Below are 21,465 nucleotides of genomic sequence, written 5' to 3'. Positions count from 1 at the left end.
CCCTCCGGCTTCCAACTCAGGCTGTGCTTCCAGGGACGTGAAGTTGAACGGGGCAGTGAGGGGAGAGTGTTCTGGTTTTTCATATCCTGTTGGGTTGGATTTGCTATTTTTTGCTTAGATGTTTTTGCGTCTATATCCACATGACAGGTGCATCACGTTCCTTACTTGTTCTGGCTCTGCCTGTTTTTACAATCAGGGTTGTGTTGGCCTCACAAAGGAAAGCAACGGCGGGACCTAGGAGGTCCTGTCCATGCCCACCCAGCTCCCGCCTCCCAGTTTCCATGAAGGCCAGGCTGACGTCCACGGCCAGCCTCCCGGGGCCTCTTTGCTGAAGGCTGCCTGGCCCTGGACCCTGCGCTGCCTGCGGGGGTGCTGGCTGGAGTGAACGGCCACCGCTCCCCCCAGTGACCGGCAGGGTGGTGGGTCCAGCCCCTCGGCACCTGGACAGGGTAAGTCTCAGGTGTGCGTTCAACATGGGAGGGAGAGCCACGTGCTGGCAGGTGTGCTGGGTTTAGCCACGCCTGCTTTATTGGCTTCTTTCCCCTCCCACCTCAATCTTCTCCCTCTTGGCTCTTCCTGGGATCCCTCCCACGTAAAGGACTTGTACTCAAATTCTTGCCCCGCCATCTGCTTCTAGAGGGAACGCAAGTGAGGTGGGGCTACTGCCTGTAGCTTGCTTGTCTGGAAGAGTTTTCAAAACAAGGGGATTGTGGGGACTTCCCTGGCGGTCCAGTGGTTAAGGCTCCGTGCTTCCACTGCAGGGGGCATGGGTTCGATCCCTGGGCAGGGCACTAAGATCCCGCATGCCGCATCGCACGGCCAAAAAAAAGAGAAGGGGATTGTGGTGAGTGGGCCTGAGAGCTACCCCAGGAGGGGAGAGAGAAAGCGTGAGGACAAGGATTGCCGAGGCTCGTGTCCTTCTCAGCCACTTGGTGACACCTCCATTCTGAGCCTCGGTTTTCTCATCTGTAAAGTGGGGCTGCCCAGCACCTGCCCCGGTTGGAGGAGACCCTGTGCCCATGAAGCCCCGCCCCCTGGAGCCCGGCGGACAGACGGTGAGAGAAGGCTGGTCCAGATGAGCTTTACTGAGCCCTCCCTAGCAGGCCAGGGGCTTCAGCCGCCAGCAGTGCTGCAGGTGGCGGGACCCGTGTCCGTGGTGGGGCCGGCTGCAGGCGGCCTCAGCGGCGGACTCCGAGGAGTATTCCAGGGAGGATTCAGATCGGCAGGAGGCGGGCCGCTCGGGCACCGAGGCGCTGCTGGCGGCTTTTGTTGTGGGCCGTTTCTGATGCCGTCTGCTGGACTTGGGGGCTGAGGCCCCTGGTCCATCGGGGGTCTTGTCGGGGGGCTGAGGGGGGATGGTGGTGCCACTGGGTGACTGCACAAGGGGGTGTCCCTGGCTGGAGGAGGTGCTGGGACGCTGCGCGGAGCCTGAGGACTGGTGGGCCGTCTGGGAAGGGCCTGAGGCAGTGATGGAGGGCCGGGCGTGCTGCCGACCGTGGACCTGGGGCTGTCGGGGTGGCTGGGACTGCCCGCGAGCCTGGGGCTGCCCTGGGGCCTGGGGCTGGCTGGAGGAGTTGGCTTGAGACCGAAGCCCACCCCGGAGCTTGCCAGGCAGCTGGGTGCCATTGGCAGAGCCAGTGGCGGGGGATTGAGGTTGGGAGTGGCCCAAGTTGGTGGAGCTCCTGAGGGCTGGCTTGCTTGGGGACGCGGGGCTGGCGGTGGACTCCACTGGGGAGTCGGCTGGGGGATCCGCGGAGGCCTTGGAGTGTAACTGGCCGGCCGGCTTTTCTGCACAGGGGCTGGGCAGGGACTTCACCTGTCCTTCCAGAGCTGAGTCACGCTTGCTTTGGCTGTGGAGAGAGCGCCCTGAGGGTGAGTGAGGTGGGTCTGGCTGTGTCCAGGGGCCCAAGGGCTGCGCTAAGCCGGTGGAGACTGGGACAGAGGCTGCCGGGGACTGCCGGGGGCCAGCTTCACTTAAGCGGCCAGCAGCCGGCCTTGGCAGGGAGAGAGGCAGGTGCAGGCACTCACACACACGCACGTGCGCACACACGTGTGGGCCCTCCCTACCTCCCAGGGGCGGGCATTACGTACAGTCGGCTCCGAGGGCAGTGAGGGGCCCACTGCCGCAGCCGCCGGGGTGATGAGAGCCCGGCTGCGGGCCAGGGCCTGCAGGACTGGTTCCGGAGAGCGTAGGAGAGAGAGGCGGACAGTGAGAGGGGAAGATTAAGCAAGCACCCAGCGGAGGTGGTCCAGACGCCAGACAGAGGCCAGTCAGAGTCAGGAGGACAGCAGGCAGCAATGAAGGCGAGTGGGGCAGGGGGAGCCGGGAGACAGACAGACAGACACCCCTCGCCCTGCGAGCACGCACTGTCCCTCGTTATTCCGGCTGCCACGTCCAGGGTCCGCCCGCTGAGGTCGCTCATGATGCTGTCCACGGCCTCGTGATGCTTTAGAAACAGTGGACGTATGACGCGATGATACAGCACGTGAGCCCCGTTCCAGGGGCCGGGAACCATGCAGAACAACAGGAAGGCGCACTGCGGACACAGGGCAGGAGTTACACTCGGCCCCCACTCTGTGCCTCGGGTTGGGGGGGGTCTCCTCCATCAGACGCTGGGCTGAGGTGGACCTGGCCACACTCATCAGACACCCCTGGGGATGGGCCTGGCTGCCCCCGTCAGACACCCCTGGGGATGGGGCTGGCCTCCCCCGTCAGACACCCCTGGGGATGGGCCTGGCCTCCCCCGTCAGACACCCCTGGGTACCCGCTCCTGGGAACCCCAGCCGCCACGGTGTGTCCCGGGTGGTGCCCACCTTGCCCGCGTAGTAGAAAGGGAACCAGGACAGGAGTAGATCGCTGAAGAACTCGGCCAGCCCAAACAGGCCGTATACCACCCAGTAGGTGAGCCACACAGTGTCGTCCTCTTTGCTTGGGCTCTCGATAGCTTTGATCCTGGGGGAGGCGAGGCAGGGTCAGGGGCTGCTCGGAGCCCCAGACGCCCCCCTGCACCCCTAAACCAGCGGGCACTCACGAAGCATATGCGGGGTATGCAAAGCCGATGAGATTGCACAGCAGAGACGCCCCGTACCCGAACAGAAGCCACAGGCTTAGCAGAGCGGCGGCTCCTGCGGAGAGAGGGGGCTGGGTGTGGGCTGCACGTGCTGAGCCCAGTCTCCAGAGCCCCCTTGGCCTGGCCCATGCAGCCTGCATCCATCACTCCTCCCAGAAGCCTCGGCGGCCCCTCTAGGAGGGGTTATTGCCCCACAGCACCTGGGCAACCCTCATCGTGGCCCTGAACCCCACTAACATGTCAGTCTCCGCCGCGGGACTGTGAACACTCCAAGGGCAGGCCGGCACCTCAGGACTGGTCTGTACCGAGTGGCTGCCCCGTGTTTGTTGAATGAATATGTGATCTCTGCAATTATAACCGCCTGACTCTGGGTCCTATAGGAGGGGCTGAGCACAAGAGGCTAGAGTTTGAATATAAGTAAATGGGAGAAAAACCAAGACGTGATTCCTGGAGAGTGGAGAAAGGCAACAATTTCTAACTTTTTTCTTAGTCCAGGGTCTCTTACCCTCACCAGTGCTGACTCTGGGGCGGGGGGAACCACCCTGGGCACTGCATCTGGGGTGTGGAGCAGCATCCCTGGTCCCCACCCACTTGATGCCAGGAGGCCCCCACAGTCGTGACCATCAGATGTCCCCAGACATCGCCCGGTGTCTCCTGGGGGCTGCACGGCCCCCTCTGAGAGCCCTTGTCTTAGTGGGAGGATGCAAAGCGCCGTATTGAGAGTACCTCTGGCTGAGGAGAGCTCTCACCCACTACGAGACACCTAGCAAGTGTCTCTCTGCTTGCAGCCTCAGTTTCCCCAACTGTCAGTGGGGCGGGTAGTGGCCCTGTCTCCTAGGGCTGCTGTGGGGTTAGCTAAACAAGACTCAGTAGAAGGGACCCCGCCCTACATGTCTAGGGAACCCCTTCCGGCGGGCCAAGCACACTGCCAGCAATGAGGGCTCAGAGGAGAACGGTGTGGGGGATGGGGGCCAGGAGCGTTAGCCACTCTGAAATCATAATGGTCGCTGCTGCATTTATGAAGCACTTCTTGTGTGCAGGGCTCTGTCCCTCCCTGCTCTGTCTCATTCAACAGCCAGGACGAAACGGAAGCTGGGGATAGGGGTGGCGGAAGAGGCTCATGCTCGGTCACTGGGGGAGCCTCTGGCTCCTGGGAGCATTTACAGCCTCTTCCCCCACCTCCAGGCTGTTATCTGCAGAGAGAGACAGAGGCCACTAGTGGACCAAAGGGCAGAGTCCCCTCCACCCTCCCCTCCACCTGCATTAGCCTTTATCCTGGGGATCTGGGGTCAGGAGAGGGAGGGGAATCCCCAGCTGGCCCTAGGAGGCCTGGTCACTGCCTCTTCTGGGTTTCCTCCTCGGCTACCTGGGAGGGGGTATTTTGGCCGTCTCAGGCCGGTGGGGCCCAAGGGTTCTGACATCTGGGAGAGGGGGTGGGGGAAATGGCACCCCTTCCCTGGCGATTGCTGCTAGTTGGGGAGAAGCAGCTCTCCCAGGGCCCCTCTCCCCTCAATCCCTATTCCTGCAGCCTCAGCAAAGGGAGGATGACCTTGGACATGGGCGAGGACAGTCCAATCAGCAGCAGATGGGGCGGGGGTGGGGCGGGGGTGGATGCTCCAGACAGGGCAGGCAGCAGGGGCAGCCTTCCACTCCAGGCCTCAGTTTCCTCCCTGTGACCCCCCCAGCCTACCCAGCAGGCCCCTCCCAACGGGCCCCTCCCCTGTGTTCTATGACCTAAATTCCCCACCCACTGGTATCAGGGATGTTGAAAACCAGGCAGGAGGTCAAGGGCTTGCTCCCAGGGGCAGGTCCCTGGCTGACCCGACACAGATTGGGCACCAGGAACCTGGGGGGACAGGTTTTGGACCTTCCTTGGGCTGTCTGGCATGGGAATCCCCCAGCTGGCAGGGAAATGGGAGGAAAGTGGACTCCAAGGATCTGTACACAGGTGCTCAAAACACGTGGCATGTCCTCAGCCAGAATTGCCCCCCAGTGTCCGAACAAAGTGTCCTGTGATTCATTCCAGGGGGGCTTCCTGGAAGAGGTGGCAGAGGGCAGTCGGGTCTGAAGCACCAAAAAAGAGGGGAGGCACTTAAGGGACACTTACTGGACAGTTTCAGAGGGTGGCAGGGGCCACCCAAGGTCACTGAGGAAGAAAGGCAGAGGAGGGACTGGAATGGAAGTGACAATCGGGGTGGCTGGACCTCCCTCTCCGTGGGCCCCATCCAACCTTTCTGCAACCCCACCACAGCAAACAACCCAACTCCGGACGGGGGAGGGGAGAGGGCAGGCCAAGGGCGGGGGGTGGGAGGTGATATTAGCAGGAAAACAACCTGAGGAGAGGTGGGAGTGACCCTTCCCCTCCAGGTCTGGAGCATCCCCTGGGAAAACGGGAAGATCTCTACACTTGCTTCCATGCTGGAGCCCATCCGGGAAGAGGGTGGCAAGACTGGCAGGGCACTGGCTGCCTACCTGCCCCGTCCTCCCCCGGGGCCAGCAGGACAACTGGAAGAACAGGACTTCTGCCTGGCGGGCACCCAGGGCCCGGAGGGAGGGGGCAGAGGACGGCTGTGGGGCCGAAGGAGGGGGTGGTCCTCGACCGAGGTCGCACAGCGGGGGCGGGGAGGGGCTGCGGGTAGACCTGAGGTCCCGGTCCACGACCTCTCCCCAGGATCTCAGTCTCCTCCCTGAACTGTGGGCGCGCCCCGCCGCCTGAGCTGGACCCCGCAGCCGGAGCTGGCCGGAGGGTGCAGGTCCGAGGACCCGGTGGCCCAGGGCCTCAGTGTCCCCGTGGGCGAAATGGAGAGGCGGTCCCGAGAGCCCCCCCGACGGCTCACCCGCGGCCAAGTACCGCTTGTCGACACCGGTCTTGGCTTCGAGCGCCCCTAGCGCTTCGGTGGCCAAATTCCTCTGTTCCAGAAAGCGCTCGAAGCGCTGGCGCAGGCCATCCATGGCACCGGCGGGCCCGGGGCTGGCAGGTTGAACTTGATCGCCACCCCGCGCACCTGCCGTAGAGCGTGCGCGCTGCCTTCCCTCCACGCGAGCCGCACCGCCGAACCCTGGGGCCACTCTCCGCCCCCGGGCTGGTCTCCGCCCCCGGGCTGGTCTCCGCCTCCTGCCCCCCGCTCTGGCCAGTGGGAGGGCAGGGCGGACAAAGGAGGTGGGGCCTGCCCCTTCTCCTTCGCCGCATTGCCCCAGGGCCGGCCGCGGCTGCCGCAGCCGCGACTTTGGAGGAAGGGGCGGGGCGCGGGGGCTGAGGGCTCCGATTGGCCCAGCGAGAGCGGGACGTAGCTGATTGGAGGGGCGGGGTCATGTCCTGGGATTATTGGCTGAGCCGTTGTGGGTGGAGCTGGGTGAGGAGAGAAGAGTGCTGGGGAGGCGGAGCTGGTGGGAGGGGCTGGAGAAAGGCCAGAGCTGATTGGAGAAACGAGAAGAGATTCATTAGCAAAAACAGAGGGGGCGGGGCTGAACGTAAAGGAGGAGGGACGGAATCTGAAAGGCAGGGATGAGGCGGAGCTAAACTGAGGAGGTGGGACTTATTCGAAAGAGCAATTCTGGTTGGACCGAGGAGGAGGCAAGGCTTATTCTAGGGGGAGGGGGCGTATAGGAAAGTGGGCGGGGCAAAATAAGGGGCGGGGTCAATTATAGCAACAGTGAACCCGTACCTCTGGGTCAGCAGAATTGGGGAATCATTGTACAAATGGGGAGACTGAGGCTCCAGAGGGTTTGAGTCTGCGGAAGAACAGGGTGGGCATGTCTCTCCCCCACCCTGCTGTCAGATCTTCGCGCCCATCAAGTTGGGGAGCCGCAAGGCCCCCTGGGAGTTGAAGGCTTTCAGGGGTTGCTATGGCGCCGGGGGCGGGGCGGGCACTTGGGCCATCTCGGCGGTTTGGCCAGGAGGAGGGGCTTCCTGAGGCCCCGCCCCCGGGGCCGCCCCCGCCGGCATGCGGCCCGCCCGGAGTGCGCTCTGGCTGCGCCTGACCTTGGCCTTGGGCCTGGCACTCATTGGCCCCATGGCTGTGGGCTGGGCCTCACCCCGGGCTCCCATCTATGTCAGCAGCTGGGCCGTGCGGGTGTCCCAGGGTTACCAGGAAATCGAGCGCCTGGCGCGCAAATTCGGCTTCGTCAACCTGGGGCCGGTGGGTGGGACCCGGACTGACGGGAGGGGGCGGTGGCTGGACGACCCCAGACCCCGGCAGATGAGAGGGTCCCTCGCTAGGTCCCCCAGATATCCAGGACCCCCCAGCTCACTACTGCCTAGACCATCTCCAGATCCTGGGACCCTCAGAGGGCATCTGAAGCTCCCACCTGGGCACCTGGTTGGGGGAAACGTAAGGAAGGGGGGCTGGCCCCTGTCCTGGGAGAGGCTCCATCAGGGGAACCAGGTCCCAGCCATGCAGTTGCTCCCCTTTATTCCCAGATCTTCCCTGACGGGCAGTATTTCCATCTGCGGCACCGGGGCGTGGTCCAGCAGTCCCTGACCCCACACTGGGGCCACCGCCTGCGCCTGAAGAAAGACCCCAAGGTGAGCCTGGCCTTGAGGCTGCGCCCTGAGGGGTGTCAGCACCTCTCGTTATTCTTGTAATTGTAATAAATGTCTGTGTGACCTTCGGCAAGTCACCAGCTCTCTCTGAGTCTTGGTGTCCATTTGGCCCCCTAGTCTATACAGTGGGGAGCCAAATGGGGAAGATCTGTGCAGAGCACTCACCCCAGGGCAGGTGCACTGTCAGCAATTTCTTGTCACCTCCCCTTCCCTCCTCTATCTCACCCTGAAAGATCAAAGTTCCCAGGTACCCCATAAAGAGGCTGGGCTGGGGGAGGTGGGGGGGGCTGATTGGCAAGGAGGCAAGAAGCATGACAGCTGGAAACCCCACCAGGAGCACTGAGACAGAGAGAAGTGGTTGGTTCGAGACGTGGTTTGCGGGACAGAGGCCAGGGCTTGCTGATGGATTGGGTGTGTGGGACAGAGAGAAATCAGGATCTGGAGCTGAGCAAATGGAGAGAAGATGGCCCTGATTGCTGAGATGGGGACGGGGGAACATGAACCAGGTTGGGGGGGTATTGGGAGCAGAACAAGGAAAAGGGGGAAAGGGCAAAGGTCTGAGAAAGGGCGGCCTGGGGCAGGCAGAAGGGCATGTGCAAAGGCCCTGGGGTGAGGCAGCCACTGTGGCTGCAGCAGAGGAAGGCTGCTGGGGGCCAGACAGTCAGGGGGCCTTGTGGGCTTTGGAGAGGTGGTGGACAGGCATGGGTTTCACAGAGAGGGTTCCACAGAGAGTAATGCTGCAGTGTGCCAAGAATGGGTTGTAGAGAGGCAGCAGGGCAGGACTGCTGGATGACCAGGGAGGAGGTGGGTGTGGCCATACAGGGGTGTCCTGCACCGGGGAGGGTGCGGTCGAGAGAAGTGAACACTGCAAGGGGATATGGGCATGTCTTGGGGAGAGGGATTCTAGAACAGGGATGGGGACAGGGGCAGGGTTGGGACCCCAGGAGCTGCAGCCACCCTGAATAGCAGCCACCACATGTCTGTGGGCCACAGGGGATGGGTGCTCTGAGGCCCTCAGTCCCCTCCGGAGGCAGAGCCTCAGGCACACGGGGACCCCCAAGAGCAGCCCCAGCAAACACGGGGTCCCTGGCCCCATCACACACAACGTGGGCCCCAGGACAAGTAGGTGACAGCCCAGACCCACTAAGCCTCAGCCCCACACCGCTGCCCCTTGGCAGATCCAGGGAAGAGGTCGACGCCAGACCCTGGAAGAAGATTTGGGCCCTTTGACCAGGAATTGGCGGAAGGGCTGAGGGGCAGGGCCCTCTAAAGCAGCCTGGTGTGAGGGCAGAAAACTGGGAGGAGGGTGGGCTGCTCATGGGTCCAGCCCCTCCCATGGTGTGGTCTCCCCGCCCCCAGGTGCAGTGGTTCCAGCAGCAGACGGTGCAGCGGCGGGTGAAACGCTCCTTGGTGGTGCCCACGGACCCCTGGTTCTCCAAACAGTGGTACATGGTGAGCTGGCCGGGCTGGGCGGCGGGGCCAGGCCAGGCCAGAGCCCCACTGACCCCGACCCCACCTTGCACAGAACAAGGAGGTGCAGCCGGACCTGAACATCCTGCAGGTCTGGAGCCAGGGGCTGTCTGGCCAGGGCATCGTGGTCTCTGTCCTGGACGACGGCATCGAGAAGGACCACCCAGACCTCTGGGCCAACTATGTGAGCCTGTGGGGCTGGGGTGGGGGCTGCCCCAGGTCCCACGGCTGGTCGCAGCCCCTCATGTCTCCACCCCCCCAGGACCCCCTAGCCAGCTATGACTTCAATGACTATGACCCGGACCCCCAGCCGCGATACACACCCAGCGATGAGAACCGGTGAGCCCGGCATCCCACAGGGCATGGGGGCAGCCCCCGCTACCCTACAAGGGGCCAAGGGGCTGTGACGGGCACCTGTCTCTGCCCTGGCACCAGGCATGGGACCCGCTGTGCCGGGGAAGTGGCAGCGATGGCAAACAACAGGTTCTGTGGTGCTGGCGTCGCCTACAATGCCCGAATCGGAGGTACTCAGGCCAGGAGGGTGGCGGGGCGCCTCTCGGCCCCACACTAGCCACTGGGCCGTGTCAGGGCCCCAGGCTCAGGGTCGGGGAGAGCTGAGCCCCCCACAGACACCTCCACCCCCAGGGCGGGGAGAGTGCAGGGCGCAGGCGGGGTGTTCACCGAGGCCGCCTGTGCAGGGGTGCGCATGCTGGACGGCACCATCACCGACGTGATCGAGGCCCAGTCGCTGAGCCTGCAGCCGCAGCACATTCACATCTACAGCGCCAGCTGGGGCCCCGAGGATGACGGCCGCACAGTGGACGGCCCGGGCATCCTCACCCGAGAGGCCTTCAGGCGCGGCGTGACCCAGGTGAGCTGGTATGCGGCATGGAGGGCCTGGGCCAGCATGCGAGGTCCACACCCCGTCCCTGTCTCTGGCCTGGTTCTCCATCTGCAGGGCCGAGGCGGGCTGGGCACCCTCTTCATCTGGGCGTCGGGCAACGGCGGCCTGCACTATGACAACTGCAACTGTGACGGCTACACCAACAGCATCCACACGCTCTCGGTGGGCAGCACCACCCAGCAGGGCCACGTGCCCTGGTACAGCGAGGCCTGCGCCTCCACGCTCACCACTACCTACAGCAGCGGCGTTGCTGCCGACCCCCAAATCGTGAGCGCCCGCCCCGCCCGGTGCCCTGCCTTCCCTCCTGTCCCCCACCTTGCCTCCTCCCAGGGCTGCCCGGTTGGCGTCTGACACACAGACTGGGGTCCGGGGACCAGGCCCCACGGTTGGCGCCCCTTCACACGCCCTCGTGTCTCCCAGGCGGGGGCTGGCAGCTGGGCGGCTGTGTTCAGGGCCCCAGACCTGCTGTCGTGCTCTGAGGTGCCTCTTTCTTGGAGCGCTTGGGACGTTTTGAAAAAGGGCCGGGTTTTCCTGTGCACCAGGCGCCTGAGTCCCTCTCTATGCCCCCAGGTCACCACAGACCTGCACCACCGGTGCACGGACAAGCACACGGGCACCTCGGCCTCCGCCCCGCTGGCTGCGGGCATGATCGCCCTGGCTCTGGAGGCCAAGTAGGTGACGGAGGGGTCCCGCCTACTGCCGGAGCTCCCCAGCGTGGCCCCGGCTCACCCTCCCTCACCCACCCCCAGCCCGTTCTTGACGTGGAGGGACATGCAGCATCTGGTGGTCCGGGCATCCAGGCCAGCGCAGCTCCAGGCCGAGGACTGGAGGACCAACGGTGTGGGGCGCCAAGGTGCGGCAGGACCGGGCGGGGTTGGGGACGCCACGCCCACAGGGCGATGACCACCGCCCCTCCACGCAGTGAGCCACCACTATGGCTACGGGCTGCTGGACGCCGGGCTGCTGGTGGACTTGGCTCGCTCGTGGCTGCCCACACAACCCCAGAAGAAATGCGTTATCCGCATCGTGCACACGCCCACGTGAGCGCCCTCCTCTGCCCACCTGCACGCCCACATCTAACCCCAGCCACGTCCCCACTGCCACGTCCCCAGACCTCTGCCCCCACACCTGTCATTAACACCCTGGGGGGTGGACATGTGGAGGCAGGCCCCGAGGTCTCAGTTCAGCCATCTGTACAAGGAGAGGGCAGGATCTGAGCCCAGACCCTGCCTGTTGGCCGCCCATCCCCCAGCAGGCCAGCAGGAGGGGTCCTCGCCTCGCGTGCCGCAGCCCCCAGCCCCATCCTGCGGGTGATGCACGTGAGGAAGAACGTGTCAGCCTGCATCGGCCACGCCAACTACATCCGCTCGCTGGAGCACGTGCAGGTGCAGCTGTCCCTGTCCTACAGCCGCCGTGGGGACTTGGAGATCTCGCTCACCAGCCCCATGGGCACCCGCTCCACGCTTGTGGCCATCAGGTGCGGGGGCAGGGGACCGGCCGGGCCACAGACTCTCTTTCCTGAGCGACCCCACGAGGAGGAGCCAAGTGCCCCGTGGGGTCAGGCGGGCTGGACCCCTCCCCTTGGCATCACAGACACTTACTGTGCTCGCAGCCGGTCAGGACTGTGGTTGTGAAGCCCCCCTCCGCCCCCCGCCTGCCTGTCTGTCCCAGACCCTTTGACGTCAGTGGCCAAGGCTACAACAACTGGATCTTCATGTCCACCCACTTCTGGGACGAGGACCCGCGTGGCTTGTGGACCCTGGTCCTGGAGAACAAGGGCTACTATTTCAACACAGGTGAGAGCCAGGCACAGGCTGGGGCTCGAGCCCCACCCGCCCCATGCTCTGGAGCTGGCGGCCTCCTTACTGCCCCCAAGCCCAAGGCACGGGGCTCCCGCTGGTCTCCTCTGAGAGACTGAGCACACAGGGCTGGCATGTAGTAGGTGTCTGGTTACCAGTGCACAGTAGGGGTTCAGGTATTAGGGAGCAGGAGGTGTCCAGTTACCAGCACGCAGATGGTACTGGGCAACCCTGGGCACCGTCTGAGTCTGGGGATCTGGGGAGGGTGGGGGCCCAGAATGGCAGGACGAGGCTGCCGACAGCCTTTCCCTCTTCTCCCTGTGCCCACCACGACCCCTGCCCAGGAATGCTGTACCGCTACACGCTGCTGCTCTATGGGACAGCCGAGGACATGACAGCGCGGCCCTCGGGCCCCCAGGTGACCAGCAGCGCGTGTGTGCAGCGGGACACAGAGGGGCCGTGCCAGGGTGAGTGCCCGGCGCCGCATGGCCCACCTGCTGGGAGGCGGCAGGCGGGCAGTGTGCGTGTGCGGCCTGGGGCAGGGGGCGAGCGGGCCGGGGCAGCAGGTCACGGCCTCACAGCCCCGTGGACATGTCCCGCCCTCGTGTAGAATGCCAGAGCCCCGCCTATATCCTGGGCCACCTCTGCCTCGCCTACTGCCCACCGAGGTACTTCAACCACACCCAGCAGGCGGTGACGGCTGAACCTGGGCGCCCAGCCGCGCCTGCCCTGCGGGTCTGCTCTAGCTGCCATTCGTCCTGTTACACCTGCCGCGGCAGCTCCCCGCTGGACTGTACCGCTTGCCCCCCGCCGTCCACGCTGGACGCGCAGCGGGGCTCCTGCTCGGGACCCGACCCCCCTGAGGGCCCCCCCCAGCCCACCGCGACCGCCTGCCCCTGCCGCCGCGGCCCGGCCCAGGCCGTGGTGCTGGCCCTGCTGGCCGTGGCCTTCGGGAGCCCCCTCCTCTGCTGCGTCCTCCTCGTGGGCTGCCCGCCACCATGGGTGGGACCCCCCGGCGCGGGGGACCACTCCCGTCACCACTCCAGACCCCGCTGCAAGCTGGAACCCGGAGCTAGTTGACAAGGACAGCCAGCGTGCGCCTCCACCCAGGTCCCTGGTGGGCACTGCTGCCCTGCTGTCCAGATGGGCGCCCCGTGGGAACCTGCCCCGGGAAGGCCCTGGCTGCCACCGAGGCCGCGGGCCAGGGGCGGCCGCGTGGGATCCTGCACCCCGGACTTGGCAGGTCCAGGTGAAAGAGGGGGAGAGAGAGAGAGAAGTCTCGTTGCACAGTTTGGGTCGGGAGAGGGTAGGATGGGGCAGAGCCCGGCAGTGACCACCATCCCTTCCCTTCCCGGAATGGGGGAAGCGGGAAGGAGAGCAGATGACACTGTCCAGAGTCTCGGGTACCACGTGCGACCTCAGAGTTTGCAAATAAAGGTTGAATAGGAGGTGCAAGTCTGTGGGCTCCTTTGGGGCACCGGCCCCTTCTCCATGGCATGATTGCAGGAGTCCCCTGCGTATCATGTGGAATCTGCCTTCCCCTGGGCATCTGTCCCTGGAGAAGGGGTCAGCTGGGGTTCTGGGGGTGGGGGTGGGGTGGGGTAGGGTCCCAAGTGATGCCCGCCCATGTGCTGCAAAGCCTCTGAGGCCCCACGACGCGGCCTGGCCCCCTGTGGCTCTGGTTCCTCTTCCATCTTTTTTTTTTTTTAATTTATTTTTGGCTGTGTTGGGTCTTCGTTGCTGCGTGTGGGTTTTCTCTAGTTGCGGCAAGTGGGAGCTGCTCTTCGTTGCGGCGCGCGGGCTTCAGTAGTTGTGGCTCGCGGGCTCTAGAGCGCAGGCTCAGTAGTTGCGGCGCACGGGCTTTGTTTCTCCGCGGCATGTGGGATCTTCCCGGACCAGGGCTCGAACCCATGTCCCCTGCATTGGCAGGCGGGTTCTTAACCACTGCACCACCAGGGAAGCCCTCCTCTTCCATCTTTATGCGGGAGTTTCTCTTTAACACCAAGAACTAATAGAAGTGCAATTTGCAAATGACAATTCACGCAGCGTTCCATCCACTCAGCCTGTCTACCAGCTTCCAGTAATTACACCTTTGTCTATTTTCTGAGGTCGTCGGGAGGCTGAGGGAATTATAAGCTGGAGGTACATTGATCTCACTCCTTCAGGCCTCGACCTCCTCATCTGGAAAATGGGTTCTCCACCTCTCTGGAACAGAAGGAGGATCCTGAGGTGCAGGGGAGTGGGGATGGGGGTGGGGTAGGGCACGGACGGAGTTAGTAAGAGTCCCTCCTCTGTCCTCACACACACCGGTGGGGTGGGACATGTTCCTCCTGATTTTCAGGGCGGGGAGGCGATTTCCACAAGGAAGTGGAGGCTAGTTGTGCCTTGACCATGGGCTTCACTTGAACTCCAAGGGGTGGTCCTGATTTGTTTCAGGAGCCCCAGAGACAGCCCCAGTGTCCAGTGGCCCTGGGCCCCTGAGCATCTGCTTGGCCACCAGTTTCAGGTTGGCCAGCCTCAAGCCATGAAGGGAATGAGTCTCTGTCTAGGGCTGCAGCTGGACCCAATGGAAGCAGGTGGCTAGTGAGGGAGGGGAGACAGCCAGCTGCTCTCCGAGTCCTGCCCACGCCCCCCAGAGTCCCACCCAGCTCAGCCCCTAGTTCTGAAGTTAGGTCCAGTCTGTGTGTCCAGAGGCACCTGGCCTCCCTCTCAGAGCCTCGGTGGCTGCACCCGTGCAACAGCATTAAGCCTGGCACCTGCCTCACCAAATACTCTCAAGGATCCAAAGAGGTAGTTTTCCCGCCTGGCACATAGTAAGTGCCCAAAACATGCCATCTTGGGGCAGCCACTTTGGGAAATAGTTCCACAGACAATTAAACATAGAGTTACTGTAGGACTCAGCAATTCTGCTGCCAGGTACGTGCCCAAGAAAACTAAAGACACATTCACACAAAAACCTGTGCAAGGATGTTCACAGCAGCATGATTCACAGCGGCCAAAACGTGGAAACAGCCTAAATGTCCATCAACAGGTGAATGAATAGATGGAGTGTGGTCCATCCACACATGGGAACATCACTCAGCCATGAAAAGGAGTGAAGCACTGACACTCCTTACGACATGGATGGACCTGGAGAACACGATGCTCAGTGAGAGAAGCCAGGCATAAAAGGACACACGGTGTGTGATTTCACTGATGTGAAACGTCCAGAACAGGTCTCTCTATATATTCCCAAACCATTGACTTGTACACTTTAAACAGGTGGACTTTATGGTATGTAAATTGCTTTTTTTTTTTTTTTGGCCGCGCCTTGCGGCTTCTGGACTGTGGGAGTTTAGTTCCCCCATCAGGGATTGAACCCAAGCCCTCGGCAGTGAGAGCGCGGAGTCCTAACCACTGGACCGCCAGGGAATTCCCTGTAAATTACTTTTAATAAAGTTGTTTAGAAACGCAAAAACCTCCCTGGGCTCTGAGCCTGTCTTCCCATGCTACCCAAGAGGGGAGGGGCCAAGATCACCGTCCAGCGCTACGCCCCCGCCCCGGTGGGGAGGGGGTTTTAGAGACAGGAGAGGCGACCCTGACGGGGATCTGGGAGGCCGGACCAGACGCGCGTGCTACGCCCCTGGCCACCTCGCTGGGGCTGGCGCAGCTGGCATTCACAGAGCGCTCGCTGTCCGCCCGCCACCTGGCGTGGGCTGCACAGTAACTTTGTTCCCACGACAGCCACGTGGGTTGGGGGCCGTGTCCCCCTTTTGCAGAAAACCGGGCTTCGGATGCCTTGTTAGACAGCGAGAAGAGCCGGGATTGGACCCTACGCCCACCCCTTGGGCTTCCAGGCCTGGCGCGGGGAGGATGATGTCGCGTCCTTCCTAGTTCTGGTCCAGTCAACTTAGCTGCTCGGATGGTACCCGGACCCTCGCGGGCCCGGCCCCTTTAAGAGGGGCGTGGCTTCGCGGCCGGCGGGAGCCGGAGGAGGCCGGAAGTGCGCGTCACGGGCCTGTGGGGCGGGTCCGCGTGCCAACCGGAAGCGGAAGTGGCCGCTGGGCCGCGGTGGCGGGTGAAGCCTTTCCCCCAGGTGAGGCGGCGGTCGCCCTGGGAGCTTCAGCGGGAAGCTGGGGCATGGGTGGAGACGGAGGCTGAACCCCCTGGCCCTGTGCTGTTCGGCCCTGGGAGGAGCGGGGCAGGGCGCGTTTCGCCGGGAGCGGGGTTCCGGAGCGCGTGTAGGTGTTCGCTGGGCGGCAGGAACGACCCGGTCCACGCTCCCTTCTCCCACCTGCAGGGATGGGCTCCAAGGCCAAGAAGCGCGTGGTGCTGCCCACCCGCCCGGCGCCCCCCACGGTGGAGCAGATCCTGGAGGACGTGCGGGGGGCGCCCGCCGAGGACCTAGTCTTCACCGCCCTGGCCCGGGAAGGTAGGGGGAGCCCAGGTCGGGCAGGGGAGAGGCGGCCCAGAGACCCCAGCAGGAAGGGGCGGGGGAAGCGCCTGGCTGCCTTTAAGACATACTGGCAGAGTTAAGTAGTCAGGACGGAGACTGTCTGGCCCTGCAGTGCCAAAAATACGTAGGTCTGGCCTTTTGCAGAAAACGTGTGTCCACCCTTTGTTCAGAAGGTGGAAGCAGATGAGTGGCATACAGTTGTAGGGTGAATTTTGTGTTCCACTCTGTGAGGTTTGTTTATTCATTCAACAAACCTTCATTGAGAACCTGTTGTGGGCCAGGGTCTAGTCTAAGTACTGAGGTGGATAGGTGATCAAAAAAGATGGAAATGCCTGGGACTTCCCTGGCGGTCGAGTGGTGAAGACTCGGCGCTTCCACTGCAGGCGCCACGGGTTCGCTCCCGGATCGGGGAACTCAATCCCTCCTGCTGCGCGGCGCGGCCAAGGGAAAAAAAAAAAGAGGTGCCTGCCCTCGGGCCATTCTAGTGGGTAGAGACATTCAATATGTAAGACTTGTGGGACGATAGAAAGTGAGAAACGCTTTGGGGCTTTGTTTTTTGTTGTTGTTTGTTTGTTTTTGGTTTGTGTTTGTGTCTTTTTTTAAAGTCGAAGTATAGTTGATTTACAGTGTTTTGTTAACTCCTGATGTACAGCAAAGTGACTCAGTTATACATACATATATATTCTTTTTCATATTCTTTCCCATTATGGTTTATCACAGGATATTGAATATGGTTCCCTGTGCTCTAGAGTAGGACCTTGTTGTTTATACATTTTGTGTATAATAGTTTACATCTGCTAATCCCAAGCTCCCAATTCGTCCCTTCCTCGCCCCCCCTCCCCTTTGGCAAGCACAGTTCTGCTCTCTATGTCTGTGAGTCTGTTTCTGTTTCGTAGATAAGTTCATTTGGGTTGTTTTTTTTCTTTTCTTTTTTTTTGGCCATACTGTTCGGCATGTGGGATCTTAGTTCCCCGACCAGGGATCCAACCCACGCCCTCTGCAGTGAAAGTGTGGAGTCTTAACCACGGGGCCACCAGGGAAGTCCAATTTGGGTCATAATTTTTTATTTTTTAAATTTTTTAAATATTTATTGATTAACAAATATTTATTGAGGATATATGGTGTACTGCTATAACGTGAATGGTATTTTGTGTTTTTTTTTAAATTTATTTATTTTATTTTTGGCTGCACTGCGTCTCCGTTGCTACATGCGGGCCTCTCTCTAGTTGCAGCAAGTGGGGGCCACTCCTCGCTGTGGTGCGCGGGCTTCTCACTGAGGTGGCTTCTCTTGTTGCAGAACATGGGCTCTAGACGCGCGGGCTCAGTAGTTGTGGTGCACGGGCCCAGCCGCTCCATGGCGTGTGGGATCTTCCTGGACCAGGGCCCAAACCCGTGTCCCCTGCATTGGCAGGCGGATTCTTAACCACTGCGCCACCAGGGAAGCCCTGGGTCATATTTTAGATTCCACATATAAGTGATATATAGTTTCTGTCTTTCTTTTTCTGATTTATTTCACTTAGTATGATCATCTCTAGGTCCATCCATGTTGCTGCAAATGGCATTATTTCATCCTTTTTATGGCTGAGTAGTATTCCAGTGTGTGTGTGTGTGTGTGTGTGTGTGTGTGTGTGTATACACACACACACACACACCATATCTTCTTTATCCATTCATCTGTTGATGGACATTCAGGTTGTTTCCATGTCTTGGCTATTGTAAATAGTGCTGCTGTGAACACTGGGGTGCGTGTGTCTTTTTGAATTAGAGGTTTTTCTGGCTATATGCCCGGGAATGGGATTGCTGGATCATATGGTAGCTCTATTTTTAGTTTTTTGAGGAGCCTCCATACTGTTTTCCACAGTGGCTACACCAACTTACATTCCCACCAACAGTGTAGGAGGATTACCTCTTCTCCACGCCATCTCCAGCATTTATTGTTTGTAGACTTTTTTTTTTTTTTGGCTGCGTTGGGTCTTCATTGCTCTGCTTGGGCTTTCTCTAGTTGTGGCGAGCGGGGGCTACTCTTCGTTGCAGTGCATGGGCTTCTCATTGCGGTGGCACGGGCTCTAGGCACGCGGGCTTCAGTAGTTGTGCCTTGCAGGCTCAGCAGTTGTGGTGCACGGGCTTAGTTGCTCCGTGGCATGTGGGATCTTCCCGGACCAGGGCTCAAACCCGTGTCCCCTGCATTGGCAGGCGGATTCTTAACGACTGCGCCACCAGCGAAGCCCCGTTTGTAGACTTTTTAATGGTGGCCATTCTGACTGGTGTGAATTGATACCTCATTGCGGTTTTGATTTGCAGTTTTCTAATAATTAGCGATGTTGAGCATCTTTTCATGTGCCTGTTGGCCATCTGTATGTCTTCTTTGAAGACATGTCTGTTTAGGTTTTCTGCTCATTTTTCGATTGGGCTGTTTTGTTTTTTTGATTGAGTTGTATGAGCTGTTTGTATATTTTGGAGATTAAGCCCTTGTCAGTCTCATCATTTGCAAATATTTTCTCCCATTCCATAGGTTGACTTTTCGCTTTGATGGTTTCCTTTGCTGTACAAAAGCTTGTGAGTTTGATGAGGTCCCATCTGTTTATTTTTGCTTTTATTTCTATTATTCATTTATTTATATATTTTTGGCTGCGTTCGGTCTTTGTTGTGCCACATGGGATCTTCGCTGAGGCACGCGGGCTTCTCTCTAGTTGTGGCGCATGGGCTCCAGGGTGCATGGGCTCTGTAGTTTGCAGCACACGGGCTCTAGTTGAGGCGCACGAGCTCAGTAGTTTGCGGCATGTGGGATCTTAGTTCCCCCACCAGGGATCAAACCCTCATTCCCTGCATTGGAAGGTGGATTCTTTACCACTGGACCACCAGGGAAGTCCCAGTTTTGCTTTTATTTCTGTTGCCTTGGGAAACTGACCTAAGGAAATATTGGTACCATTTATGTCAGAGAATGTTTTGCCTGTGCTGTCTTCTTGAAGTTGTATGGTGTCATATCTTACATTTAAGTCTTTGAGCCATGTTGAGTTTATTTTTGTGTATGGTGTGAGGGAGTGTTCTAACTTCACTGATTTACACGCGGCTGTGGGACAACTATTATTTTTCTTAATAGTAAAAGAAAAAAAATTCTGATCTTTGTTCCATGTGGCCACATTTCAAGGGCTCAGGAGTCCTGGTGGCTCAGCTGGAGGCTGTTTCCATCACTTGGAACGTCGTGTTGGACGGGGCAGCCCCAGGAACAGGAGCTGTATTTATCCCTGGCCCGCGGCTGGGTCTTCAGAGGCCATTTGAGCCCCAACTTAAGGATCCTGGGCCCAGTTACCCCATGAGCAGTGCCGGGACCACTTGAGGGCGAGGGGCTTCCCCTGTCGGCCTGTGTTCACGTCTAGGACCATACCTGGCCTCCGTGTGCACTGTCTGGCCTTTCCCACCTTGTTACTAAAGCAGATAAAGTGATTTTTAATTAAATGCCAGTGTTTCTGGGCCTGTTTGTAGACAAGGGGACCAGGCAGAGTGGAGAGGACCTTGACGTGTCTCCAGGTGGCCCTGAAACCTGTGCTTTTCCTGCCCTGGTCCCCCCCCACCGCCCCCCGCCATGCCCTTTAGGAAGCGTGGTCATTGGGAAATGTGCGTCCATGCCCTCCTGGCCTCCTCCCACCTCCCTGATTGCTGAGAGCACAGGTGAGGCCGGCTGGCTCATGGTCAGGGTCAAGGCCCTTTCCAGGAGCTGGAGCCCACCCCCAGGTGGGGCGGAGGGACGGTGGAGTCCGGCCTTTTCTGTGACCTGTCCCCTTCGGTCCACTGCTTTCTTTGGGGGGTAAACTGAGTCCCCTGTGTGGCCAGCGGGCAGTGATGCTGCCGTGTCCTGTCCCCAGACCCCCCAGCCCCCTCTGGGAGGGCCGAGGACACTGAGGCCCAGCGGGAGCAGCTCTACCAGCAGAGCCGGGTCTACGTGGCCACGAACCAGCGGCTGTGGCATGCGGGCGCCCAGCTGAAGCAGCAGCGCGAGGAGCTGCGGCGGGCACGCGAGGAGCTGGAGCAGGAGGTCAGCCACGTGGGCCAGGTGGCTCTGCCGGGCGCCGCGGCCGCCACCTCCTTGGGCTGACCCGGCTCCCCGGGGCCTCGGGGGCTCCGCTCGACACCTGGCCTGGCGCACCTCACCTGACACCTGGCCCCTGGTCCCGGAACCAGGGTCCAGGCTCTCTGTTCCGTGGCCTAGCACGCCTGGCACCCAGAGACCCCGGGGGACACAGCCTGCCCAGGGGGTGGGGCTGCCTCAGCCAGGCACAGGCCCCTCCCCGAGGGTGGGGTCCGGGTTGTGCGCATGACCCTCGCCCTGAGGAGCCCCGACTGGACTTCCTGCGGGGCCCAGCCCCCGAGGGCCCTCCGTCCATCCTCCCTTCCTTCCTCTGGCGACCCTGCTTCACTGTCCCCCCCCCATCAGGCTGAGCTGGTGGGACCCACCCCTCTGATTCTGCCGTCTCCGTGTGAACTGGGGGTCCCAGGGGTCCCAGAAGAGGGTGGGGAGTTCAGTGTCCTCCCTGACACGTGGTGGCTGAGGTTATGTGAGGAGCTGTGCCCCCCCCAGGGCCCAGATCTGAGATGGGGCCTCGCGGTGGGTGCCACCCCTCAGGGCCCCCGGCACTCCGACCCAGGGCCTGGGCGCTCCCCCAGGGCACTTGTCTGTCCGTCAGCTGTGGGGTTCTGTCACACGGGGGCGCCATGAGAGGACGTGGTGGTCAGTCCACTGCCCCGGGCCATCACCCAGCTGCCCTCCTGTCCGTGCACCTTGGTCTGCGGACAGGTGGGTGGTGGGGCAGGAGAGGATCTTGAAAAGGGCATCACCCTAAAAAACCATCCCATGAAGACCAGAGAAGCAGTAGGCCGGCGGGAGGTGGCCGCGGGGCCAGGACCGTCGTGGATGAGCCTGAGTCCCTCCGATGAAATCCCCGTGTGTAGCTGTCTGAACAGTGCCCCGATGGACCACTCCTTTGCAGGGTCCCCGGAAGCTCGGGGCAGCGCTGGGACCCAGCACGCAGGGCCCTGACAAGGGAGACCCTGCGCATCCCAGGAAGAAAGAGTGTCTCCTTCACCCTGAGAGACCCCAAAACTGGAGACTTGACCTTGGAGGCCCAGGTGTCAAGAAAGTGCGGGCTTGTCTCTAGTGGCAGCAGTGGACGCCAGGCTGCCTCCTCCAGGGCGTGCTGGCTAACAGCGGGCCCTTGGGGTGAGCTGCTTCCCCTCTCCCTGCCCTG

The 21,465-nt window shown here is 61.2% G+C and overlaps 3 protein-coding genes across 4 annotated transcripts; 2 read left to right on the top strand and 1 right to left on the bottom strand.

Annotated features, from left to right (window-relative positions):
• Window positions 1-1,678: 1,678 nt before the first annotated feature.
• On the bottom strand, window positions 1,679-6,141 carry REEP6 (receptor accessory protein 6). 2 transcript variants are annotated; one of them, XM_082456192.1, is made up of 6 exons: window positions 5,909-6,141; window positions 3,033-3,126; window positions 2,815-2,953; window positions 2,369-2,537; window positions 2,092-2,174; window positions 1,693-1,850 (listed from the first exon to the last, which is right to left on the bottom strand). In XM_082456192.1, exons 1-6 carry the CDS (start codon window positions 6,021-6,023, stop codon window positions 1,836-1,838), a joined length of 615 nt encoding a protein of 204 aa, XP_082312318.1. In that variant the 5' UTR covers window positions 6,024-6,141; the 3' UTR covers window positions 1,693-1,835. The 2 variants fall into 2 exon arrangements, with proteins under 2 accessions (XP_082312319.1, XP_082312318.1); XM_082456193.1 differs by lacking the exon at window positions 2,092-2,174 and having other exon boundaries at window positions 1,679-1,850.
• An 850-nt stretch (window positions 6,142-6,991) lies between these two features.
• Window positions 6,992-13,242, top strand: PCSK4 (proprotein convertase subtilisin/kexin type 4). The gene is given in 16 exon segments (XM_082456159.1): window positions 6,992-7,210; window positions 7,492-7,596; window positions 8,974-9,066; window positions 9,140-9,268; window positions 9,347-9,423; window positions 9,520-9,608; window positions 9,783-9,955; window positions 10,043-10,255; window positions 10,559-10,659; window positions 10,738-10,841; window positions 10,911-11,028; window positions 11,241-11,465; window positions 11,660-11,784; window positions 12,132-12,254; window positions 12,398-12,651; window positions 12,653-13,242. Coding segments are annotated over 16 exon segments (2,592 nt in total). The 5' UTR covers window positions 6,992-7,015; the 3' UTR covers window positions 13,121-13,242.
• Window positions 13,243-15,744: 2,502 nt separating this feature from the next.
• LOC309658063 (UPF0449 protein C19orf25 homolog) lies at window positions 15,745-20,665 on the top strand. Its single transcript, XM_082456195.1, has 3 exons — window positions 15,745-15,862; window positions 16,067-16,198; window positions 20,086-20,665. The coding sequence occupies exons 2-3, from the start codon at window positions 16,069-16,071 to the stop codon at window positions 20,313-20,315; spliced, it is 360 nt and encodes a 119-aa protein (XP_082312321.1). The 5' UTR covers window positions 15,745-15,862; window positions 16,067-16,068; the 3' UTR covers window positions 20,316-20,665.
• The last annotated feature ends 800 nt before the right edge of the window (window positions 20,666-21,465 follow it).

This window comes from Balaenoptera physalus (genome assembly GCF_965194825.1).
Source record: "Balaenoptera physalus genome assembly, chromosome: 3".
In the NCBI taxonomy this organism is placed as follows: Eukaryota; Metazoa; Chordata; class Mammalia; order Artiodactyla; family Balaenopteridae; genus Balaenoptera; species Balaenoptera physalus.
Note: the sequence above shows the minus strand (reverse complement) of the source record. Positions and strands in the feature narration are given on the sequence as shown.